General features: G+C 41.7%; 10 protein-coding genes across 13 annotated transcripts; 4 read left to right on the top strand and 6 right to left on the bottom strand.

Annotated features, from left to right (window-relative positions):
* The first annotated feature begins 615 nt into the window (after window positions 1–615).
* Window positions 616–1723, top strand: LOC133839331 (N(6)-adenine-specific methyltransferase METTL4). The gene has a single exon (XM_062270777.1). It carries the CDS (start codon window positions 661–663, stop codon window positions 1711–1713), a length of 1053 nt encoding a protein of 350 aa, XP_062126761.1. The 5' UTR covers window positions 616–660; the 3' UTR covers window positions 1714–1723.
* Window positions 1724–1819: 96 nt separating this feature from the next.
* Window positions 1820–4032, bottom strand: LOC133839321 (T-complex protein 1 subunit gamma). Its single transcript, XM_062270756.1, has 4 exons — window positions 3882–4032; window positions 3761–3822; window positions 3136–3635; window positions 1820–3076 (listed from the first exon to the last, which is right to left on the bottom strand). The coding sequence occupies exons 1-4, from the start codon at window positions 3913–3915 to the stop codon at window positions 2038–2040; spliced, it is 1635 nt and encodes a 544-aa protein (XP_062126740.1). The 5' UTR covers window positions 3916–4032; the 3' UTR covers window positions 1820–2037.
* A 155-nt stretch (window positions 4033–4187) lies between these two features.
* Window positions 4188–6739, top strand: LOC133839322 (G-patch domain and KOW motifs-containing protein). Its single transcript, XM_062270757.1, has 3 exons — window positions 4188–4472; window positions 4528–5249; window positions 5325–6739. The coding sequence occupies exons 1-3, from the start codon at window positions 4336–4338 to the stop codon at window positions 6065–6067; spliced, it is 1602 nt and encodes a 533-aa protein (XP_062126741.1). The 5' UTR covers window positions 4188–4335; the 3' UTR covers window positions 6068–6739.
* Window positions 6079–7455, bottom strand: LOC133839334 (ADP-ribosylation factor-like protein 6-interacting protein 1). The gene is made up of 3 exons (XM_062270781.1): window positions 7276–7455; window positions 6835–7200; window positions 6079–6770 (listed from the first exon to the last, which is right to left on the bottom strand). The coding sequence occupies exons 1-3, from the start codon at window positions 7297–7299 to the stop codon at window positions 6567–6569; spliced, it is 594 nt and encodes a 197-aa protein (XP_062126765.1). The 5' UTR covers window positions 7300–7455; the 3' UTR covers window positions 6079–6566.
* Window positions 7456–7869: 414 nt separating this feature from the next.
* LOC133839333 (uncharacterized) lies at window positions 7870–8875 on the top strand. Its single transcript, XM_062270780.1, has 3 exons — window positions 7870–8067; window positions 8126–8553; window positions 8628–8875. Exons 1-3 carry the CDS (start codon window positions 7967–7969, stop codon window positions 8804–8806), a joined length of 708 nt encoding a protein of 235 aa, XP_062126764.1. The 5' UTR covers window positions 7870–7966; the 3' UTR covers window positions 8807–8875.
* Window positions 7946–10196, bottom strand: LOC133839327 (histone PARylation factor 1-like). The gene is given in 2 exon segments (XM_062270766.1): window positions 7946–10027; window positions 10029–10196. Coding segments are annotated over 2 exon segments (1311 nt in total). The 3' UTR covers window positions 7946–8884.
* A 305-nt stretch (window positions 10197–10501) lies between these two features.
* Window positions 10502–12663, bottom strand: LOC133839324 (26S proteasome non-ATPase regulatory subunit 12). Its single transcript, XM_062270761.1, is given in 5 exon segments — window positions 10502–11005; window positions 11123–11279; window positions 11339–11527; window positions 11529–12385; window positions 12499–12663. Coding segments are annotated over 4 exon segments (1500 nt in total). The 5' UTR covers window positions 12380–12385; window positions 12499–12663; the 3' UTR covers window positions 10502–10702.
* A 96-nt stretch (window positions 12664–12759) lies between these two features.
* Window positions 12760–14683, top strand: LOC133839326 (histone acetyltransferase type B catalytic subunit). Its single transcript, XM_062270765.1, has 4 exons — window positions 12760–12889; window positions 13091–13253; window positions 13314–13815; window positions 13878–14683. Exons 1-4 carry the CDS (start codon window positions 12857–12859, stop codon window positions 14521–14523), a joined length of 1344 nt encoding a protein of 447 aa, XP_062126749.1. The 5' UTR covers window positions 12760–12856; the 3' UTR covers window positions 14524–14683.
* Window positions 14684–14789: 106 nt separating this feature from the next.
* Window positions 14790–19911, bottom strand: LOC133839318 (katanin p60 ATPase-containing subunit A1). 4 transcript variants are annotated; one of them, XM_062270751.1, is made up of 4 exons: window positions 19540–19911; window positions 16608–16918; window positions 15434–16552; window positions 14790–15277 (listed from the first exon to the last, which is right to left on the bottom strand). In XM_062270751.1, the coding sequence occupies exons 1-4, from the start codon at window positions 19656–19658 to the stop codon at window positions 14952–14954; spliced, it is 1875 nt and encodes a 624-aa protein (XP_062126735.1). In that variant the 5' UTR covers window positions 19659–19911; the 3' UTR covers window positions 14790–14951. The 4 variants fall into 4 exon arrangements, with proteins under 4 accessions (XP_062126735.1, XP_062126737.1, XP_062126733.1 ...); XM_062270753.1 differs by having other exon boundaries at window positions 15434–16540; window positions 19540–19900; XM_062270749.1 differs by lacking the exon at window positions 19540–19911 and adding an exon at window positions 18330–18709.
* A 1046-nt stretch (window positions 19912–20957) lies between these two features.
* On the bottom strand, window positions 20958–22358 carry LOC133839335 (protein jagunal). Its single transcript, XM_062270782.1, has 3 exons — window positions 22150–22358; window positions 21387–21759; window positions 20958–21324 (listed from the first exon to the last, which is right to left on the bottom strand). Exons 1-3 carry the CDS (start codon window positions 22236–22238, stop codon window positions 21193–21195), a joined length of 594 nt encoding a protein of 197 aa, XP_062126766.1. The 5' UTR covers window positions 22239–22358; the 3' UTR covers window positions 20958–21192.
* Between the last annotated feature and the right edge of the window lie 575 nt (window positions 22359–22933).

A 22933-nucleotide genomic window follows, 5' to 3' on the forward strand; every position in this document is an offset into this window, starting at 1 on the left:
CCTTGGGCAAGTCCCTTACTATTGAGGAGACCGTAAAAGTAGCGGATGTGGAATTGTCGACATTTAATTATCTTATCTATGGCGAGGAACAAAACGATATTATTATTTGCTTCTATAGCTCAGTGAGTGAATCTAGCGAAGTCTTAAATGACTTGGAGCGACTAGCCGCTAAATTGCAACATGAGAAAATAAGCATTTATAAAATGAGCATACAATTCGAAAATCCGCCGAAAAGGTTTAATGTCAAAACGGGTCCAACATTATTCTTATTACCGCGCGATCAAAAACATAATCCTATACAATGCTACGATCTGTTGAGTGGCATTCGCAATTTACTTCAATTTGTTGCACTACATTCGACGGAAGAACTTAATTTTTATGATCGGCATGGGATTCGAAAAGTTCACGTCGAGTTACTTAAGCAAATTCGCAACAATTTCAAAGAGGGGTCCATGGGTTTTTTACGTTACTGAAGAGCTGTCGATTATATTCTATCGATTATATTCTATCGATATGTACAAAATAGGATCAGTTGGGCAAAGGAAACGGAAACGCAACTTGAATGATTTGCCAGAGGTTGAGCACCACTCAGAGGACAATATCGCCAAGTATCGATAATTTTCTATCGATATGTGCACAAAATAGCAGCAGCAGCGCAACATGCTGAAAGTGCAATCAAATTTGGATAAACAGGGACGATACGCTGTTTTGCTGAATCATAGAGAATTAATCAATCAAATATACAGTGCAACAGTGACAGATAATACGACTTATGAACTCAAGAAGCAGTTGTTTTATTTTCACCAACCCAAGACAATAACAACAACCCAAAAGAAGCGGAAAAGGAAGTTGAATGATGCGCCGAACATTGAGCAATCGGAGGACAACATTACTGAGTACTTGAAGCTGTTACCCGAAGTGGCGAATAGTGATGTGGAAACATCTTTGCCACGTTACTGGGAAGCCGAGTACACACTGCCACAGCTGCACGGCAGCAATCTGAGTGGCAAATTTCAAGAGTTCCACAACGGAAATAGCTCATCCTATATTATACCTCAAGCTGCTCGGTTTTACAATCACAATGTGGAACAGTTGACAGCATTGCTACCACAATTGTTGCCCAGCTATGATGTCATCGTCTTGGATCCGCCATGGCGCAACAAATACATTCGCCGCATAAAGCGCACCAAACAAGAGTTGGGCTATGCGATGTTGGACAATGATCAGCTGAGTCAGTTACCACTTGGCCAGCTGATCCATGAACGCACATTGGTGGCCATTTGGTGCACAAACTCTAAACAACATCAGCAGGCGCTGGAAACCAATTTACTACCCAGTTGGCGATTAAGATTGTTGCATAAACTTCGCTGGTACAAATTAAATACGGAGCACCAATTAATTGGTGATTTAAATTCTGGAGATGTCACCCAGAAGCAGCCCTACGAGATGCTCTATTTGGCGTGTCATGTGAAGAGCGACGCAAGCTATGCAGAGGAACTGAAAAAGACGGAACTGTTGCTTAGCATACCCAGCATTGTGCATTCCCATAAGCCGCCGCTCTTGGAGTGGCTGCGTTCACATTTGAAGCTGGGTGAGCATCAAAAGGAACCCAATTGTCTGGAGCTCTTTGCCCGCTACTTACAGCCCAACTTTACATCTATTGGCCTTGAGGTGTTGAAACTAATGGATGAGCGACTTTACGATAAAGTCTGAAAGCAAATCTATACAAAAAACCTTTAAAATACCAATGGTACTCTTCATTTGTTTTTTTTAAATACCTAAAAGTATTTCCCTATTAAATGTACAATATATTTGAAAATTTGTTGTTTTATCATTTTTATTTGTGTACTGTTAATGAGAGCAAATGCAACAAAAATTTTGTATGTGAGAGTGTAGGCGAAATGTTAAACATTTGTAGTGTATGGGGTGGAGTTTTTGTGTTTGGTTTTGTTGTGTGTGTGTTAAATTAAGTATTAAAATATTAAGCATTATTAATACACTTGTATTTGATGAAGTTTGTTTTTTTGCTTTTTTTGCCTATTCATGGCCCTGAGCCATAGCGGCAGGATTAGTTGGCTCGTTGCCACCACGTTTCTTTGAGCCCGAAACAATATCATCGATGCGCAGCAACAGAATTGCAGTCTCCACGGCAGTTTTGTAGGTCTGCAACTTGACGGCCAACGGCTCCCAAATGTTCTTCACGTTCATGTCGACAATTTCACCAGATTCGCCATCAATGCCCCAGGCACAAACGCCGGCGGCTTTGTGTGAAGCGTGCTTGGCACGCAGTGCGGTCAAGGCACGAATAGTATTGGCGCCACAGTTCTGCGCCAAGGTGCGTGGAATGATCTCCAAGGCGTGAGCCACAGCCGTGTAGGGACCCTTCACCTGTTTGCGGGTGAGCAGCTGGGAAGCAGCCATTTCAACAGCACCACCGCCAGCCACAAGGCGTGGCTCCAACACCAGGTTGCGTGCCACATGCAGAGCATCTTGCAGATTGCGCTCCGTCTCGTTGAGTATATCCTTGCTGGCACCGCGCAGCAAAATAGTACAAGCCTTCGGGTCCTTGCACTGTGTGACAAACGTAAAGTACTCGTCGCCAATTTTCTTCACCTCAAACAGACCGGCACCGGTGCCCACATCCTTCTCGGTCAGCTCCTCAGTGCGATTGACGATGGTGGCGCCACAGGCGCGGGCAATTCGCAAGTTGTCTGTCTTGCGCAAGCGCCGGATGGCTGTGATGCCCGCCTTGAGCAGATAATGCTGTGCCAGATCGGACACACCCTTCTCGGTGAAGACCAGATCGGGCTTGACGGCAATAATGTCGGCGCAGACACGCTGTACGAACTCCTCTTCGATTTGCAGCATGCGCGTAAAGTCTTGCTCACCAATGATCTCCACATTTGTCTGGCTTTCGCCCTTCTTGTACTCCAGCGAACAGTCGAGCAACACAATGCGCGGATTCTCAATGTAGCGACGCATCTTGGCGTGTGTCACATCCTTGTTGATCATGACGCCCTTCAGCACGCAGGACTCATCGATGGAGCCACCGGGAATCTTCTCCACCTTGGCATAACTAAATAAATAGCAAATTTAATAAACTTTACTTAAATATTAATTCATTTGTAAGCTTACCGCTTGATGTCCACCTCCAAACGTCCATTCTCATTCAGTGTAACCGTCTCAACGGCATCCAGAGCAATTTTCACAGCCAAATCAGACCACTTGCCAATAAATTTGGTACCCACACACGCCTTGACTACCTCAGCCATCTTCGCCTTATCTTTCACATCCAATTGCACACTCAGATCGGATTGTAGGTGATTGACAATGTCCTCGAGTGCTTCGCGATATGCGCGAATTATGACAGTCGGATGAATTTGCTGTTGCAGGAATGGCTCGGCAGCGGCCAACATCTCGCCGGCCAGCACAATGACAGAGGTGGTGCCATCGCCCACCTCTTCATCCTGTGTGCGTGCAATTTCGATCATGCTCTTTGCCGCTGGATGCTGCACCGTGATTTCACGCAAGATCGCATTGCCATCGTTGGTCATCACAATACCGCCCATGGGATCCATCAACATCTTTAGCATGGCCTGGGGGCCCAAGCAGGTGCGAATCACATCGGCAATGGCCTGAAAAAACCAACAAATTTCGAATCTTTTAACAGATGGTCAACAACAACAACATCAAATGCAGACATGTGAGTCACACGCACACACACACGCATACAATTGCTCACACGCACACACACTCATACCTTTCCGGCTTGAATATTCTCCAACTGCACTTTGCGGCCCGATTCTCTTTTTGTGTTTTGACCTAAGTTTATAGATTTGTTTAGTTAATTGCTACGGTTATCTTAATAATTTGTTACTCACTCAACACAAGGATGGGTTGCTGTCCACCAAACATGTTTATATCGGGTTTTTAATTAAATTTTATGTGAAAATAAAAGAACTCGTGCCTCGCGTTGTGCTGCTGTTGCCGCTGGTTCGAAAGAGAATGATTGACGTTTGTTTTTGAGGTTAGGAACGGTGACGCACGATTCGAGAAGATTCGATAAATATAATTATATTCATTTCTCACTATCAAGCTAAATAAAACAAATATGATTTGAAAACATATTATTCAAACATTAATTTAATTGCATAGAAATCATAGCAAGTTTGAATTCATATTATTTCGCTACAAAAACGCAAAATGAGTAATCTTTTATCGAAAAGCTATCGTTATCGATGCGCGGATTGGTAACACTTACAAAACAGCTGTTGCGCTTTTTGTTTATAAACGTTTTCTTGCGGCATTTTGGTGGGTGATAAAAAACACTGTGCTATGGATGCCAAAAAGATATCCTTTGGCTTTAGCAAAGTGGCTAAAAAGCCCAGCATTTTGCCACCCAAGGTAGCAAAAGAAGAAAACAAAGTCGAGCTTATCAAATGCCTCGAAGGCAAAGAAATCAAACTTGTCGCGTAAGTTAACTATATTTTTTGTTCAGACACAATAACTAATTTAAATTATTCCTAGTGAAAAGCATGAAGAGGCGCCACTAATCATTCAAATGGCCACCAATCAAAAAACTTCCACAGCGCTGGCCAGTCTAATGAAAAGACGAGCAGTGCTGCTGGGCGAAGATGATGGAGAACCCGAGGAGACGACCGCAGAGCCACAATCAATAGCCGAGGTCACCGCAAATAACGACATCAGTAATTTGGAGCAACGTGCTGCACGTGAACTTCTGGCGGCCGCACAGAGTAATGGCAGTGAAATAGTAGAGGGTGAAAAGCTTGTATTACCTGCATTGAAAGCCGATGAATTACCACTTGACGGTGCCAAGGAGTCGACTATAGATGATTATGATTCTATACCCATACAGCAATTTGGTTTGGCCATGTTGCGCGGTATGGGCTGGAAGGATCCGCCTCCTAAAAAGAAAGGTGCTGCGCCGGTAGACGATGCTCCATTTATGCGACCCAAAGGCATGGGATTGGGTGCAGATAAAGCACTCAAATCGAAGGCACTTCTGGTACAGCCTGAGAGAAACGAGGTGTTGGAAATTAAGAAGCAAGCTTACGTACGTATCTTGGGTGGAAAGCTGAAGGATCAGTATGGGCAAATTGAAGGTTTCGACGATCATGCTGGTCGGGTGATTGTCAAAATGGCAATCGGAGGCGCCAAGGAGGCGTTCAATGAGTTTCTCTGCCAGCCCGTGTCGCGCAAGGAGTATTCACAGTACGGCAAATGCATAAGTAAGATCTAATTAACCTATATGTTTACGTAAAAGAGATTATTTGTTTTGTTTTTTTTTTTGTTTCTTACTGTAGATTCGGCAAAGTATGAAGAGTTTAAGAAGCAAGAAAATGAGCACGGTCAAATTATTGTAAAACGCGAGAAATCCACGGAAAGGAAAGACATTCAAAGAGCAGAACACAGGGACAGATATCGTGAGCAGGACCGTAAACCGTACAAAACAAAGGAGGAAGATCGATCGCATAGATCAAGGGATGAAGACCACAAATCTTATAGATCAAGGGATGAAGATCGCAAGCCGCACAAAAGCGAGCATCGCAGCATTAAGACCGAGGATCGTCGAGCTGACAGCAGAGATTACAAAGATGAATGCAACAGTTACAGACAAGACGAACGCAAAGCCTACAAGACCGAAGAACGACGAAGAGACGACATAAGTGGCAGCAGCAGCAGTCGTTACCGTCAAGATTCACGTAGCAACAGTTGCACTTCCAAAACGAGTAGCCGGCGACGACAGCAAAGCACCTCAGATGATGCAGACGATACTGGCGAGTCAACGGAAAGCGATTCTGATTCAGCATACGAGCGCAAGGACAAGAAAAAGTCGAAAAGTGGTAAATCTAAAAAGAAATCAAAGAAGTCAAAAAGTAAATCCCACCGTCATCGTCATTCAAGTGACTCCCAAGATGACAGTGATTCTAGCCTAGATGAGCGTTCGCGACGTCGTCATTCCAGCAAGCATAAAAAGAAGACCAAGAAGAGCAAGCATGCGCGCTCTCGTACTCGCTCCAGATCTCGCGAAGGGCGTGGCAGATAGTACAAAGAGCATTTAGTTTACTTCAATTGAAAACTTTATTTAAATATGTTGGTATCGATCGATCGGTTGACGACGCCTAAGCTTTTGTATACTTATGCGGGATTATCATTAAATTTCATCTAACTCACAAAAATTAATCACAAATTTGTCTTTTTTCTTGTTCTTTGAGATTCTTAGGGTCCCATACTACACACACAATATGTTATATTATAAGACGTATAGGAATTGAAAATATCTTATGTTTAAAAGTCATGGTTTTACAACAAAGTTGATTGGGTGAGTGGTTAATGATAATACTTTCAATATATGCGCATATAGTATACTTTGCTTTCATTTAAGATGATTACTAAATGTAATTGTTATGAATATAGTAATGGCAAGTTGATGACTTAGTTATTTATATATGTTTCTTTCTTTTTTTTTTGGTCAAATGTGGTGAATGCGTGGTTTTGTGGTTGTATTACATATTTAAAAATGCGTAAGGTATAATGCCATAAATTTACTGCAGCTTTTTCTTGCCATATTGGATTTTATCATTGACTATTTTGGAAGCCTTCTGTATGATGGATTTGAACACGTCCTTTTCATTCAGGCCGGGCCACAAGGCAACGAGTACAGTGGCGCAATACATGAGCAACAGATTGTTGATGATAGCACCAATCCAGGCCAAAATTAACAATCCCAAGCTAATGACTATGACAACCTGTTTAAAGGAAAATTTAGGAGTTTAATTGACAAAAAATTCAATTATTAATAACAGAACATACCAATGTCGGCTTGCGCTCCTTGAATAGATAATCGTACCACTCCCCGATCCGCGATTTAATATTATACAACTGGCCACAGACTTCCTCGAACTTCGCCTCTTGTTCGCCATCCCATTTGCCACCGCTGCAAACTAGACGCGACACCATTGGCAGCACAAAGTCCATGAAAAATGCTAGCAATGTCAGCAGTGAGAAGAGCGTTATGAATGACAAGTCTAGGTACCACAGCAACAGATACAAGAAACTGATGGCACCAAAGACAATGCCGGCATAGTATTGCTTTTCCCAGGTGAGAACGCCATAAGCACCAACAATGGCATTGCGAAATGGTTCCAAATCATGTTTTAGCTTAATTTGGGCACGCTTCTGTAAATTTAATGATGGCGGCATTTGTTGCATGTACTTTTTATTGTAATTCACAATTTCTTATCCTTTACTTACCTGGTCAACCTGCGAAGTTGTCATCTTGATTGATCGATCTCTTTAAGAAAAAACGCTTAGCTGTTTGTCGTTTGCCGTGTAAAACGCCTACTGGTGTACGTTATTATTATTTTTTATATTTGGGAGAAAAATCAATTTGTTTGGTCGAGTTTTCTGAAGGACTGCGACGCTTTCGGAGGTGACCATAAGTTGGATATTAAGATATGGCATTTATTGTCGCAAATATACCAAATATACCAATAGCTTGGTTACACTGTACACTGTACACTGGGTGTACAAGAGATTTTAAAAATGAATTAAAAAATGTTGGGGTAACTTTAACAGTTTACTGTGTGTTAAGCAAGGACAATTTTTTACTATTCAATATATATATTGCAAAAATTTCCCAAAGAAAATGTAGAGGACAAAAGTTGAAATACGCCTGTTGATAACAGTTGAAAGCTCATAGCAAACGCCCAATAAAAGGACTTCCGGTATTTTACAGTATTTTAGTATCAGAGAGTATATAATATATACTTCCGTTGGGCACACTGATATATCGAAGTGACTGCTACTGATAAATACTCATGACAAGCTTAATCGAAAAGGTATCGTTTATCATACTCGATACTTTAGCAAATGACTTGAACAAATTAACTCAAACTGATTTTAGCTTTTTTGTTGACTAAAACTAGCTTCCTATATTTACAAAATGAGCTGCCCAGGTTTTGGAGAAGTAAACATACCATCGTCTCGAGCCTTTTGGGACGACTGCGAAGAGGATGAATTCGACAACGTTGAACCGGCATCACAGTGAGTCTGCAGTTTTTTGTTTATAAAATGAAATGTTTATATAGAAGTATATTAACAGGTTGCACCTAAATTTTAATGAGGGCGAATCGGAAGCTCCCATTGCCAGTGAACTATTCGTGTTGGTGGAAGGACCACAAATAACAGAATTTTGTAACGCTTCGCTGCTACAGGATGCCAAAAACATTTGCAGCATACCGGCAAAATCGTCGTCTTTGCATTTGAATGCAGCCAAAGGACACTTATTGGCTACACTCGAAGAAGATTTCAACAACAGTGGTGAAATAACAGAGCTACTTCTGCCTTATGCTCAATTGGCTAAGAAGGTGTTGACGATCACAGTGAAACCAAAGATGGACTACAAAAGCGAAGATATCAACAGGTATTGCAATGAGGTCGCCATTGTGCACAGCATTGGCGGTCCATCTGGCGATAAGACCATAAGTCAACTGGAGGCGCCCAATTTCATATCTGGTGTAGCAGCTGGTGGTGAGTTTTTACACTTTGCTTTTCTTTCGTGCATGTTTATACATTTTTTTGTTTTGTTTTTCTTCCCCGCATAGTTGCTAGCTGGCGCCAGCAGATGCAGCTTCCGTTCAATTCATATGTGGTGTATGTCGATAAGCTACCTATAGATGGCGTTACTGCCGGACCATTGATCAAGCTGTTACAACAATCCGGAGTCCAATGCAGCGATCGCTATGTTCCCAAACCCAAACCCAGTTCTTATTTATATTCTTAATATTGGGGGAGGCATGAATGTATATTTCTGAATAAATTGGTTGAGGTGTTGTATAAAGAAAAAATCAAATACGTGTACTTATTTCAAGACTTCAAAGATGCTCAAGTTGAGCTCCTTGCTCCGCTGTTCCATGTGCGCCTTGGCAATAGCAATGAACTGAGGCCGCGATAGCAGGGAATACGCTGGCACTAGCAGCGACGAGATCAGCATATGCAGTTCTTTGTGACCACTGCTAAACAAATCCAGGCCCAACTCTAGAGCAGTGCCAAAATCACATTCATCCACCGCGATATTGGCGGCATTTGCCACCGGCTGCAGCTTTTCTAACACAGCTTGCTTGGCATTGTCGCTGTCTACGCCGAGATCCTTACGCTCGAAGAGTGCCAGAATTTTCTTGAGTTCCGCATCGCTGACAGGCAACGGACGATATCCTTGCTGTGACTTGCGTTCGTAGGGCACAACAATGCCAGCTCGATGAAAGGATTTGGCCATGACACGCTTATTACGCTCCTTGGTCAACGTATCCAGATTGGGCAATGGATTATCACTAAGATGCTGCTTCACGGCTTTCTTGGTGGCCGCAACTTGGGCAGTGTTGAAAGGCGTGCCCACGAAGTCATGTTCCAAGTAGTACAGGAAGGCATCGAAGATGTTGCCAGCAATAAATTGAAATTCACAGTTTTGTGTGCAATCATTACGCGCTAGGAGTAGACGATCTTTATCCTGGGGCACATCACGCCAGTAGCCATAATGGATGCCCGTATTTTTGCGAACAAAAACCGTCTGGAACTCGGGCGGATCGTAGTAGAAACGCCAATGTCTCAAATAATCGCCAGGTTCACCAATTTTAGCTTTATGGAATTTCCCAGCGAGGAACTCAAAGGGTGCCACCAACTGCAGTTGGAACATTTGTTCAATGTACTGCAAAGCAGCTGTTTTAGTTGTGTCCTTTTTGAGCGTATTGATAAACTGCCAGAATGCATAGAAATCTGGTGGCATTTCGACCAGAAATTTGTGGCGGATGAATTCGTTGCTCTCACAGAGATTATCGTATTCCTGCTGCACGGAGAGACGAATGCGCTTCTCCAGTATTTCCATATAATTCTTGCCGGCAATATTGTTCATTGCCTCCTTGTGAAGCTGCGCAGTTTCCGTTTCATATTCGCCGACTGCAGCAGCTGCTTCTATTTCTCTGGCAGAACTGCTGGTATTTGGACTGTCCCCTTTTTGAAGGACTTACTTCCTCCTTGTGGTCGGCTGTGCTAGCCGTTTTGCGTTTTGGCGCCATTTTTGGAATATCTGTTTCCTTGCTGGGATGATTGTACTTTTCAAGATGGGCCTCATTGCGCTGATAACACTTGTCCCAATATTTGCAGTCTTCCTTTGGCATTTTGTTAAGCAGATGGATGCTTTAGTTATTTGTAATGCACATTAAAAGGAAAAATATTGCAAAGCTTTCTCTTGTTCTTGCCGGCAAATAAACACTAGCAAATCTGTCGCAGTGTGACCTCAAGTTGCATATTAAAAGATACCAGACCACTAGTTGAAACTTGAAATGGAAGCTATAAAGACAATTTGGTATTTTCTTCGGTTCTAATTTTGCTAACAGGGGGGGAGCTTTTCGTGAACGACTTTAAACTACCCTGTAACTTGTATTTAAACAAGCACAAATTGCGATATATATAAAACAAAATGTTCTTTTTTGATCTTTTTCGTCTCCTTCTCAGTACATGTTAGAATGATGTTTGGTTTTTAATTGTCGTTGTACTTCATTCAATGAATACAAACCTTAGCAAAAGAATCAATTTGAGGGTTGGTTAGTTAGTATTACAATAAATGTATGTATGGGCAGGCGTTTCAAAAGCGAAAACACAATAAAATCTACTACAAATACTTCTAGTCCTCGACGGCGCACATCACCGAATAGACGCACTCCTCCTTATTGATCAGGTGACAGGTTTTGTTGACCAGCGACATCAATTGATTTACATCGGTTGCCCAGTTGTTCAGTATATCGGAGGCGCTCTTCTTTGTGGTAAAGTAGATAATGCCAGCCGGTCGATCGATCTTGACACGTATTGTGTCACTATTGGCCAACTTCGATAGATATTCCTCACAGCGATTTGTGGGCAAATTAAGCAGTTCGCTCATACGCGACAAATGCAATCGTGAATAATACATTGCAATGATGCGAATATTCTAAAAATATAAAAAAAATTATGTTAAATCACTATTTCCAAAAACATACATTGTAAACTTTGATGTTGATGAGTCAGGGCAAAATATTTTATGTTTTATAATAGATGTCCAACTTACGTGCTCTATCAGGCGATCTTTCAGCTCAGTGATGCACTTCTTGCCATGCTTTGTGCTGTCCTTGAACATTTCATTCTCGGCCAGGACCAAGCCAAAATCAGCATTGAAAGTATCAAAATTAATCAGCTCCTTTGACATGAACAGACGCAGTATTTCTCTAAAAAAAGACATCATATAAATAAGCACAGACTCAATTATATAATTTGTAAATATTACTTATAGACGGGAACATCCTCAAGTTTCTTGTTCTTGGACAAATGAGCCATCATATCACTCTGTTCGTTGTCATAAGGAGCCAGGACACAGTAGAGCACAGCGCAGACCAGTTTATCGGTCAACTCCTTTTTCTGTGCATCTGTCAGTTCGGTTTCAAGCTCAATTGCTGACACGGTTGCCTCAGACTTTTTTGTCCTCCTCATCTTTCGTCTTTTTCTCCTCGCTCTTTTTCTTTTCATCGCCTCCAGTTGATGATTCCACAGCGGCTGGCGCTTTCTTACGTGGTGGCTCAGCAATAGCCTGATAGTGACGCGAGGTATTTAGGAATGATGTATCTCGATTCAACTGTATCATTAAATTGTAAAACTTTAGCTTGAGATCATGCTGAGCCGGATCATCGAAGAACTTGATGCTGATCTTCTTGGCAATGATCTGCGTGGACACATAGTCCTCCTTCAGCAGGCACAGTCGCATTTGCTCTAAGATGAGCTCAACCTTCTCACGTTTATCCATTGAACCATAGGTCTCCACTTGCAACTCTTCCATAACAGCAGCTGCACCAGCCACATCACCATCGGCTTCTTTGATGTCAGCCAGAATTTTGGTTAAACGAGCACGTTCGATTTCCACATATATTTTTCCCTCAGTGACAGAACGCAGCGTATCGATTAGCTTAAGTTTGGTTTCCTTGTCGGGAGTCTTGTCCACGTATGTGCAGCACTCTTGAATCATCTTGACTACCGCCTGCTTTAGCTGCGAACGACGACGCACCAACAATGAAACGTATTCGTTCAACGCATTCCAGTTACCCGCCTCGAGGCAGATCTGACAGATGGCAACGAGGACGCGGGAGCAGGAGACCATATCAGCGCCCAGACGCGTTTGTTTCTCTAATTGCAGCATCATTTCGATGGATTCGTGAAAGGCGTCGGGATTCTTTTTAGCCAATTCCTTGGCCAATGGGATTTTTTCATTGCAGGCTGGCTCATAGTCCACCTCCATTTTTGTAATGCGACCGCCATCGAACAAATATGTATCCATGATGAGCTAAGCAACAAAATAATATGCACAAATTAAAGGATTTTTGTTGACGTTGTTGTTGTTGCTGTCGTAGTTGTGGCTGCTATGACAAGGCAATTTTTGTAGGTACCGCTACTTACATTTGCTGTGTGTACAAATCGAACTAAGTGTATTTATTTATTGTTCAACAAAGTTATTCGAACTCTTTGCCACAGCGTTGAGCAGTAGCTTTTATTATTAAACACTTAATAATACGTCCTGAAGGAAATAAATGCGGTGAATTTCGATCAAAACTCTGCAGAAATTTGCTTACAAATGATGTTAAGTTGGCTGCGCGTAACTACAGTGTTGAATAGTGTCATGAAAACGGTATATTTTCAAATTGAACGAATTAGCAAAACTACATTGATTTATGAAATATACATAAACGTCAAATAATTTTTAAAAACGCATATTTAAAAAGTAAGTAAATCTGTTCAAAAAATTCAAATTCACAATATGGCCACTTTGAGCAAGAAACGAAAACGTACGGTAAGGTTTGCAGCCCTAGTTTTGCAATTTGTCATTCAGTGCACTGCACAACACTAAACGCTTCAGTCTTTGTTAAGCCGCGAAAAGTTTCGCTAAACATACACTTTTTTGGTGAATTATTTTTAATTGCAAAAACGCAGTATTATTATTTTGTCTAAAAAGTAACAGCATTACATTATACGTAATTAAATCTCTGCACAGAGCCGCAAACGTTTGCTGTTTCGACGCTACAACTACAATCACATTTTACGCGCCAAATTAAGGGGTAGCCGCAAGAAGTGGTCGACTATCAACAAAATGGCACAAATACAGGAATATCAAGACTTGGTGCTCGATGCTCTCGAAACTGTTCAATTCAAGCTGAGTAAGTTGCAAGTTACTAACAAGTTACAGTTAAACAGGGTCATTAAGTCACATTTTGCAGTACGCGACAAGACAGACATCAACAACGATGCCTTGATTTTCCACCCCGCGATGGCACATCAAATCTTTGGTGAATCCGAGACAATTTTTGGCTACCAAGGATTGCAAGTGCGTGTGCTGTACACGGCCGGACCGTTGCACATCTATCTGGGCATTGAGTACGAGAAACGTGTCAATGAAATATCTGGCGGCGAAATCAAAGCAGACGACGTAGTGGCCACAATTGCGCAGAGTTTGCCGGATGGCTGCTATTTCATCAACCAGGATGAGTTCCTTAAGACACTGGACAAAGCAGACAAGTTCCAGCCATTCGGCGAGAAGCTAAGCGAGTATACGCAACGTGGCGATGATGGCAGCGAACGACTCTTTGAGATCTATCAATGCGACTACAAGTTGTCTTCCTTCCTCAAGTTCTTTGCACGTCTGCAAACATTTATTTTGTGGTTTGTGGATGCCGCATCTTACATCGACACCGATGATGCACAGTGGTGTTACTTTATTTGGTATATATATCATTCAATTTGCTCCTTGCAATCCACTTAATGCCCACTTATGCTTATTTCAGCTACGAAAAGTACAAGAACAAGGATGGACAGTATCAATATGCTACCGCTGGCTACACCACGGTCTATGAATATTATGCGTATCCGCAGAACAAGAGGCCACGCATCAGTCAAATGTTGATATTGCCGCCATTCCAAAAGCTGGGCTTGGCCACACAGCTGGTGGAAACGATTTATAAGTTTTATCAGTCGCAGAAGAACGTCGTGGACATTACTGTCGAGGATCCTTCAGAGGATTTCCAACGTTTACGAAATTTTGTTGATGCCAAATTGTGCAAGGAACTAAAGTGTTTTGCACGCAACGAAATCATCAAAGGTTTCAACAAGGAAATGGTGCGAGAAGCACGCGAAGCCTTGAAGTTGAATCCGCGGCAAGTGCGCAAAGTTTATGAACTGTTGCGTCTCTATTACACCAATGTGCACGATGAGAAAGAGTATCGATCCTACCGTCTGGAAGTGAAGAGACGATTGAATGCCGTTTACTATAAGCAGTTAAAAGATCTACAAAAAATGGAACGCTTCAAGATGGATACCGAAATGTTGCGGGCACGTTTGCCCAGCATGAAACAGCGCATTGAGCAGCTGCAGGAAGAATATGTACTGATCGAACAGGATTACAAGAATACAATTGATAAGCTGCGCGCCTAGATGGAGTGAAGATTTTAAACAAAACACAAAACATAAAACATGCCATTGGGTGTTGATTAATTTATTACGTTTTTCGGTTCTTCATATGTTGATTACAAAATACAATTTGTTGCTATAAGCCTACAGTAGGATTCTGTCGAATAAATATGTATTAAAAATACCTACACATGTGTGTGTGTCTTGTCCAAGAGTGTATATTTTGGGTGCGTATGTAGAATTTGAGGCGTGTGTTGAGCAAATAGACGCATAAGTAGAAAACACAAACATTTAAAGTAAAAATAGAGCCTAAATATGTATTCGCTTGTTTTTTACAATAATTAAAAAAAACAGGATCGCTTATTGGAAGTACATATGTATGGGTTAGAAATATATATGTATGTTATGGGACATTATAAATGTGTTGCTGCAGCAGCACATAAATCATACAACTAGCATGAACCATACTCCTCCATCCATTTCTCGAAACGTGCCACATCATCGGCGGACACCGATTTCTTGGTGCGTTGCTGGGCATCCTGAAAGTCCTGCAGCGTTATGGGCTGATCAGCATCTTCGCGACGAATCTGCTTGATTTGTTGCGGCGTGCGGCCCGAGATGAGACGGCGCATGGCCATCATGGAGGCATCACGGCACACATTGCTGATGTCAGAGCCCGAGTAGCCCTGTAATTCATCGCCAATTATGCTGGGATTGAGATCTGGCGACAGAGAGACATCCTTTAAACAGAGCTTGAGCAACGCAGCACGTGTCTCATCTGTAGAAAAAGTAGAGAAAGAAAATTACTGTCATGTTTTCACTATAATAAATCTTTCACTTCTTAGACAAGTCATTCAAATCCTATTTTACCATTTCCAAAGGTAAAAGATCTACAAAAAAGATTAGGACTTCAATTTCTCGTTTGAAGACTCACCATTGGGCAGCGGAATGTAGATGCGTTTCTCGAAACGTCGTCGGAATGCCTCATCAATGTCCCATGGATGATTTGTCGCTGCCAGGACCATGATGACCTTCTCGTCCTGCAGACTTGCATTCAAGCCGTCCATTTGAATAAGAAGCTCCGCTTTGAAGCGTCGACTGGCTTCGTGCTCCGAGTCACTGCCACGCGACGCGCACAAAGCATCAATTTCATCAATGAAAATAGTGCTCGGCGCATAGAAACGTGCCATCTCAAAGAGCAGACGCACCAGTTTCTCGCTCTCACCGCGATACTTAGAGGTGAGGGTCGACGAGGACACATTGAAAAAGGTGGTGCCGCATTCTGTGGCCACCGCCTTGGCTAGCATTGTTTTCCCAGTGCCTGGTGGGCCAACCATTAAAACACCTCGCCACGGTCGCCGTATTCCTTTGAAGAACTCTGGCATTATGATGGGTAACACCACTGCCTCTTGCAATATGGTCTTGGCCTCATTCAGGCCCGCCACGTCTGTCCATTTGATGCAAGGATGCCGTTGCAATATATCCTTCTCCAGCGTGTCCACCAGATGACCCTCATAACCCAGCGGCGAGAAGTGCTTGGCCTTTGTCTTTGGCGAACAACGCGGCGTATTATGTGGATTGGTTGATTGTGCCTGAGAATTGTCCTCCAGTGATGTGGTCGCATCCTGATCGTCCGAATTCGAGTTTTCATCCAACGAGTTCTTTTTCACCGGCTTGTGCTTCAACGTCAGCTGTGTGGTCGTGCTCATCTTGCGTGCTCGCAAACGTTCCACCGAACGACTTTTGCGCACAGCCGCCGTCAAAGCTGAAGCTCTTCCAGGTCGCCCAAGACGCAAGCCGACGCCTGTGTTGCTGCCTGTGCTGCTTGCAGTGATGCCGCCCACATTGCCAGCACTGCCATGATGACTCTGACTGAGACTATTGCTGTTCAGATTGCTGTTGATGGAAGGCAGCGTTGGCTGCAGCTCGGGATCACGGCGACGCAACGACGACACCCATCGACTGTCCTGCTGTTGCTGTGAGGGAAATGGCATCGCCGCCGCTGCTGCTGCCTGCTGGGAACGTGGCTGTGGTGCAACCTCTGTATCGGAAACTGGGTTTAATTGTTGGGTATGAGAGTAAAATAACCGAGCATAGCTTGAACTAACCTTGAGTGGGCAATCGTTGCTTTTGGCGCAACGGCAATGCGCTGCCAATACCCAATCCATTGGCTGCATTTGCGCCCAGATTATTGATGGGCCGATATGCTGAGGGATGACCATGTGCATGTGCATGATGTGGATGCTGAGCATGTGGATGGGCATTTTCTGCTGGCGGTGGCGGCTTCTTAACGGCATTGCTGCGCGATGGTCGACTGCTGGTGGTGATTTTGGTGAAGGCAAACGGTGACAGTGAGTCCAATATCAGGGAGTCCATCATACGCGCCATATGCGAAAGGCTTGTGGGTGGCGTAGATGAGCTGCAAAAAAAGAAAAACATAATTTTGCCATTCACATTCAACTTGAAGCCCGTTTAAAGACAAAGGTCATTTGTTTGTCTTATCAGCAAGTGCAACAGCAACATTAACAACAACGGCAGCAGTAATTCAAACAATTCGAGAGCCTTGCGTGTCGCGACATTGTGTGCCTCAAGTCTGGCCAAAGCTTGTCTAATTCTGTCTAGCCCTGCCCTGCCTACCCCCCCTGGAGACAAACACACACATACACCTGTAAAGATAATACTCAGGAATTTCTAGGAAGCACGGCCTGTCATACACGAGCATATGCAAAACAGTTCGTAGAGTTCAATAAACTTGTGTGGGGCGGGAGCAAGAAAATAGCGCCCAGGTTATTGACGTGCCGGCAACAATTGTTATTGTTGACATTTACATGCGTCATCGCCATTAACTTTCAACTCGTTTTCTTATGTTCATATAACGCCGCTGCAGCACAATTGCCATTTTACGTTATACTTTGTTTTATTTTCAATTGCCGCCATGTAAAGATTCCAGCACGCTAAAAAGTATGCTACACAATTTTGTATTCCAGATTTTTGCTGCCGTCCACTAATTAAGTTGGCCGCAGACGCCATATTTATTTTCTTTTTGGTCTGCAGTAACAACCGGATGTGTTCTTATTGCGCGCTCATAAATATTTGGGTTAATGTTTTCCGATATGTGCGAGTGAACAAGCTACACCCACGCTCCAGAGTTTTGCAGAGATTGCTGTTGATTAGCTTAGCCCAAAAAAAAAGGAAAAAATGAAAAAACTGGAGCAATTGTTGTGCTCATGGAGTCATTAAATCCGGCTGATCCGCCTCGTTGACCCATTTAGTTATTGACTATGACTTAGTAGCAATATCAATAGATTATTGTGTTGGCACGCTTTCGAACTACTAAAAGGCCATATTAATAGAATTCTTGATTGATGACCAAACAAATCGAAATGAGCACAAGGCTTTTACATAGGAAAATAACTGACAAACCAGTGAAAATCTAGATGGAACCAATCGGTTCCCATACCCATTTATTTTGCACTTATCGCTGCAAATGCATGCCACTGAAAGAGGTGTTTATGTTAATTTTTTATGAAGAAAACCAGCGCAAGTGGACGTCTATTTATGCAAATTACAAGTGGCAATTATGACAAGCAAAAAAGTCAACTTGCCGGAAAGGCAAAGGTGCGACAACAGCGCTGATACTAGGTGAAGGACTGAGTCCAGTTTGAAGCTAAGAACATTTTTCAATTTCAGGCAACTTACAAATTAAATTTAGACAAATGCGTGTAGAAAATGCACGCAACGACTTAGCAAGGTTAAGGTTAACATATAATAGATAAGTAAAAGACATTTTAAAATAGAATTCATGTGCGATTTCTTATTTATATAGTTACCACTGATGTAAATCCCATAGTGAATGATAAGGCGTGTGTCTATATCCGGACATAAAGGGCACCGCCACCTCGTATTGCACTTGAAGATTGGCCGGCGACTGTGGACGCATTGTGATTGCGTTGCTCATCGAACGTTGACGCATGAATGGATGTGGCTGGGAACTTGCCGAGTCATTATGATTATTATTGCTCAGCATTTGGGACATATTGTTGCCAGCAGCGGTTGGTGGAGCAGCTGTAGCAACTGATTGGCCCATGCCAAACCAATTCTGTGCATTTGTGTTGAACATTGTTGCATGCCAGCAGCAATAAGACTTGTAATTTGAAAACGCACCAAAATATTTGAAAAAATATACAAAACTAAAGTTTGACGGAATTCTCACAAACAGTGCGACGTAACGCGAGGTGGCATCCACCAAACGACTCAAGGGTTGTGCGCCAACTGACCACAAAACTGGACGTTCGACGAGGCGTCCACAACAAAAAAGCTAGCTCATTATTTACTTGGCGGGTAGTTTCTGTTATTTCTGAGTATATTCGAGAGTATATGTGTGTGTGTGTGAATGCGAAATGAGGTTAAAGGAAGTATGGCTTGGAGTGTATTTTGTTTTTGTGCTATGTTTTTGTTTTTGTTGCGTTTGTCCATTTATTGCCTCCACCTGAGTCCAGTGGTCAATGCACGCTAACTCAAGTCGACTCAAACTCGAACAAAAGATCCCATCGATTTCTAGGCATTTTTTATATATGCATACATATAGTACGTATATATATTTTGTGTATATTTTAATATTGTATTACAATGATTTCTTAGTAATTATGAATTTGTTTTTGCCGGCTTTAATGGCGCGCTTGCATGCGGCTTAAGCTAAACATTAAAGGGGGGAAAGACCACTTTTCCTCATACGAGTTTTATTTATGGAAATTAATTCGAAATAACAGATAATGCTATGCCTGGAGTGTCTTGTCAACAATTTTGGCATAAGCAATTCTGCAAATGCTGCAATTGAAGGTCATTTTTATATAGTATTTCTACTTATAGACGAATCAGCTGCCTGAGATAAAAATCAATATTTATGGAGAGAAAATGCACTTGCTTTTTTTCAATTCTGTCAGGCCAAGGCACGTTGAAGTACCCCGGCAGGCTTAAAGGGGTGGCATATATAGGAGAAAAAACAGAAACATATATGCCTACTACTGCCTTTTTACTCACCCTGCTGCGTTCATCATAGGCAAATAAGTGGAAGTGGAGTCCACGGTGCGTATGGTGGTATTTCCACGCAGCACAATCTTCTCGCGTGTGGTGCGTCTGTAGGTCTCCTCACCGCGCATCCTTTCTTCTTTTTTTGTTGCAAACAATCGTCAAAAACGTTCACAATTAATTTGATATTTATTTTAAAATTTAATTTTGTTTGTTTTGGCCAAAAATTGTGTGTGATGTGTTGAAAAATTTTGCGTTGCTCTTCCCACAGGCAATGTCAAACTGAGCAGAGAGCGAACGGAAACGGATGCTGCCAAGACCGCAGTTATTTCTCTCATTCAATTTGGCTCTCTGCTCTCTCTCTCTCGCTTCGCTCAGCTGGCAAATTGCGCAACTTTCGAAGTGCAGCGCGCTGTTGCGAACGCTGTTGCTGTCTTGCTGCACAAATGGTCACTAACTGGCCCACCGCATTGTTGATGGTCAGCTGCATTGAATGTTTGGCCAGCCAGTCAGCTGGTGAAAATGGTGAAAATTGGGGGATGTTTGTATGTGCAAACTGTTGGGTACATTAAGTATGCAGTGGCATTTCCACGCAGCATTGCTTTATAAAGAATATATTTTTTAAAATAAAATCTGACATCATTTAATATACATACTTAGTAATAAAACACGAAATTTGATTATTTTTTAACCCACTCAGAAGAACAAATAAATATGCATCTTTATTGATCGATTTTTAAAAAACTACTTATAAATTCTGATAGTAAATGACCATTCGAAAATAGTTTTACATTTAAGATTTTACACATTTCCCAGTATTTGTTGTACAATTTGTATTGATGATAGAAACTTTCAAATTGCATTTAAATAATCGTAAATTATACATACATATTTTTATGGGGGGCAGTTTTTAACATAAATTCGGCACAAACATGCGGCGAGAAAGTAGAATGAATGTGCATCATCATTACATCATTATGTAGTCGAATAATTTAAAACAAAAACCAAAAACTCATAACAAAACATTTCGAAATTCTTTTTGTTTTTGCTTTTAAAACTAATAGTAGTGTCAAATGTACTCATCCATATGTATCAATATATAGATTTATATATTTTTACAAGTATTTTGTTTTTAATAAGTATATAAACCGTTTCTAACAAACACGAGGCACGTCGAAATGTAAGTAGAGCACAAAAAACAGAAAATCATGTTTTATATCTTGTAGTTTTGTTTCCGTTTGCTTGGGAATTTGGTGGCTTCAGTTGCATTGTTTGTCGACTCGACTTTATAAGGTTGTACGTGTATTGTATTGCATCTATTCGTTATGATAATTATGTTTATATAGTTTTTCTTTTGCTTTTTCTCATATGTGTGTGTAACTTTATAACTTTAACAATAACTTTAACGTTGGTAGTTTTATATTTTGTAGTTTGTATTTTACTGAAAATATTATTACGTCTGATTTTACTAAAAATGTGTGCGTGTATCTAACAGCTGTTATTTTATTTTATTTCGGTTGCAATGTGCACTAGAGAGTTAAAGTTTTTAATAATTTGTTTTTTTTCCAAGTTATTTACAACTAGCCCTACAGCTTCTTGCTCTGACGTTTTCTGTTTTTACTAATTTGGCGAGTATTTTAGTACTACTTCCACGATTCAATTTATTTATTGAAATTTACGCGTGGAGGTGCGAGCCTTCCAGGCCTTGACTAGATTGTAGGCAAAGTACAGGGTGAATCCGTGTATCTGGAAGCCTATAAAGCAGAAAGCATACCAGAACACTCCATATGGGAATCCCTGAAAGGCACATTTGAGTTAACTTTCATATTTGCATTAACGTAATGAACTTATGAGCTTACGTGCCAAACAAAAATGTCTGTCTCATCCAAATCCACGGACTTGTCCATGGTAATGAATTCCCAAACGTCGGCAAAGTAGTAGCCAAAGCAATAAAGCAGCGGGAGCATGGCCAGCGTCAAAATGGCAATCATATATTTTTGCATATCGCGCACCTTGTTGCCACGTGCCGCCGACAGTCCGAGAAATGAGGTGAGCAACGAGGCAGCCCATACGTATTCCCACCACAGTGGCGGAGGCACCTCCAACTCTTCAATTTCTAGGACAAATATATCCAAGCGATCCAATATGTCCGACGTCAGCTTGGCCAGCATGACAAAAAAGAGCAGGGCATGAAAGAAAATGCAGTACTTCAGGCGTGATTTGTTCAACAAGCTGCAAGTAAAAAGGGAAATTTATGTTGCATTTACTATAGTATGTGCTTTTGATTCAATAGTTTGTTGATAGGCCTCGGCCTTTAGCTATCCAAAATATGTACACAAACAATGCTGTTGTTGCTTTTGTAAACAGGCACACATGCTGCTTGCTGACTGTGTGTCTAGCTGGCACTTTGCCCACCCACCACTCTGCTGGCGCTGCCTGAGGCTGGCTGACTGATTGTCTGCTTGTCTGGCTCTTGCAGTTTGCAGCAGGAGCTGTAACTTTACTGCAGTACGTTGTCGTGTCGTGACCTTTTTGGTTTTTGGCAATGCTGTTAGCAGCTACTTGCAAGTAATTAGATAATTTTATGTGGAGGTATAGTATTTGGTAGAAAGTGTTATTAACCTAATTTGATATGTGTTTGCCACTTTTTGTCTGAATTCGAAGTCATTGCCGTCGGTGCCCGCGACCATTGGACCGCCGCGAGTTGCCATTTTAGGTGCGTCAATTCGATGCCGTTTTTACACGTATTTTAAGAATTTTAAATGAAATTTAACTGTCTTAAATAGTACTTTAGCACAACATTAGCTCGGACTAGTGTGACCACAAGTGCAATTTCAAAATATACCACTTTGCTTAAAAATAAAATACAAAATATACCTACTCTGGATATGAAGTGTGGTATCATTTATAGTATGAAAGGTATTCTTCATATGTTTTCCAAATAAAAAGCAATTAAAACATATATTGCACTGAATTTGAAGTACTCTTCCAGGTTTAAAAGTTTTTTAAACATTTAATAATTATAGAACAGTGTTGGTCAGCTGTAAGCGAATGAAATCGTCTCTATCTGTACAGTATTTGTTATCGATAACTGAACATACACTTAGTGGTGGTCGTCGATAATTATTATTGTCGAAATATTCAAACAAGCCGTTACCTTTCAAAATAAATGGCTAAGTAGCCTAGTGCCTAGCATTAGGCACTTAGCTTTCGCAATTTATGAATAGCATTAGCTTAATTTAGTGCTTTCTTATGCAAATGAGGACTATAATCAGTTCTAATTTGCAAAGTGTTTGTGTAAGAACCTTGAACTGTTGCTGATTGGTTGGACAACCGCGTCACTACCACCTGTTGCTTGTTTGCTTTTCAATCCATAAATCAATTCAACTAGAGGTACACAATGAAG

The sequence above is a fragment of the Drosophila sulfurigaster genome, chromosome 2R, assembly GCF_023558435.1.
Source record: "Drosophila sulfurigaster albostrigata strain 15112-1811.04 chromosome 2R, ASM2355843v2, whole genome shotgun sequence".
Lineage (NCBI taxonomy): Eukaryota > Metazoa > Arthropoda > Insecta > Diptera > Drosophilidae > Drosophila > Drosophila sulfurigaster.

Coding starts and splice junctions, on each gene's coding strand:
- LOC133839331 (XM_062270777.1), top strand. CDS start 661: ATGCTGAAAGTGCAATCAAATTTGGATAAACAGGGACGATACGCTGTT.
- LOC133839321 (XM_062270756.1), bottom strand. CDS start 3,915: ATGTTTGGTGGACAGCAACCCATCCTTGTGTTGA. Junction 3,636..3,760: donor AGAATATTCAAGCCGGAAAG/GTATGAGTGTGT, acceptor TGGTTTTTTCAG/GCCATTGCCGATGTGATTCG. Junction 3,077..3,135: donor TTGGAGGTGGACATCAAGCG/GTAAGCTTACAA, acceptor CTATTTATTTAG/TTATGCCAAGGTGGAGAAGA.
- LOC133839322 (XM_062270757.1), top strand. CDS start 4,336: ATGGATGCCAAAAAGATATCCTTTGGCTTTAGCAAAGTGGCTAAAAAG. Junction 4,473..4,527: donor AAAGAAATCAAACTTGTCGC/GTAAGTTAACTA, acceptor AATTATTCCTAG/TGAAAAGCATGAAGAGGCGC. Junction 5,250..5,324: donor ACAGTACGGCAAATGCATAA/GTAAGATCTAAT, acceptor TTCTTACTGTAG/ATTCGGCAAAGTATGAAGAG.
- LOC133839334 (XM_062270781.1), bottom strand. CDS start 7,299: ATGACAACTTCGCAGGTTGACCAG. Junction 7,201..7,275: donor CAACTTCGCAGGTTGACCAG/GTAAGTAAAGGA, acceptor TTAAATTTACAG/AAGCGTGCCCAAATTAAGCT. Junction 6,771..6,834: donor AGGAGCGCAAGCCGACATTG/GTATGTTCTGTT, acceptor TCCTTTAAACAG/GTTGTCATAGTCATTAGCTT.
- LOC133839333 (XM_062270780.1), top strand. CDS start 7,967: ATGAGCTGCCCAGGTTTTGGAGAAGTAAACATACCATCGTCTCGAGCC. Junction 8,068..8,125: donor AACGTTGAACCGGCATCACA/GTGAGTCTGCAG, acceptor GTATATTAACAG/GTTGCACCTAAATTTTAATG. Junction 8,554..8,627: donor ATCTGGTGTAGCAGCTGGTG/GTGAGTTTTTAC, acceptor TTCCCCGCATAG/TTGCTAGCTGGCGCCAGCAG.
- LOC133839326 (XM_062270765.1), top strand. CDS start 12,857: ATGGCCACTTTGAGCAAGAAACGAAAACGTACG. Junction 12,890..13,090: donor GCAAGAAACGAAAACGTACG/GTAAGGTTTGCA, acceptor ATCTCTGCACAG/AGCCGCAAACGTTTGCTGTT. Junction 13,254..13,313: donor AACTGTTCAATTCAAGCTGA/GTAAGTTGCAAG, acceptor CACATTTTGCAG/TACGCGACAAGACAGACATC.
- LOC133839318 (XM_062270749.1), bottom strand. CDS start 18,619: ATGTTCAACACAAATGCACAGAATTGGTTTGGCATGGGCCAATCAGTT. Junction 16,553..16,607: donor GCAACGATTGCCCACTCAAG/GTTAGTTCAAGC, acceptor AATTAAACCCAG/TTTCCGATACAGAGGTTGCA. Junction 15,278..15,433: donor CTACATTCCGCTGCCCAATG/GTGAGTCTTCAA, acceptor CTTTTTCTACAG/ATGAGACACGTGCTGCGTTG.
- LOC133839335 (XM_062270782.1), bottom strand. CDS start 22,238: ATGGCAACTCGCGGCGGTCCAATGGTCGCGGGCACCGACGGCAATGAC. Junction 21,760..22,149: donor GCAAACACATATCAAATTAG/GTTAATAACACT, acceptor TTTTACTTGCAG/CTTGTTGAACAAATCACGCC. Junction 21,325..21,386: donor CAGACATTTTTGTTTGGCAC/GTAAGCTCATAA, acceptor TGTGCCTTTCAG/GGATTCCCATATGGAGTGTT.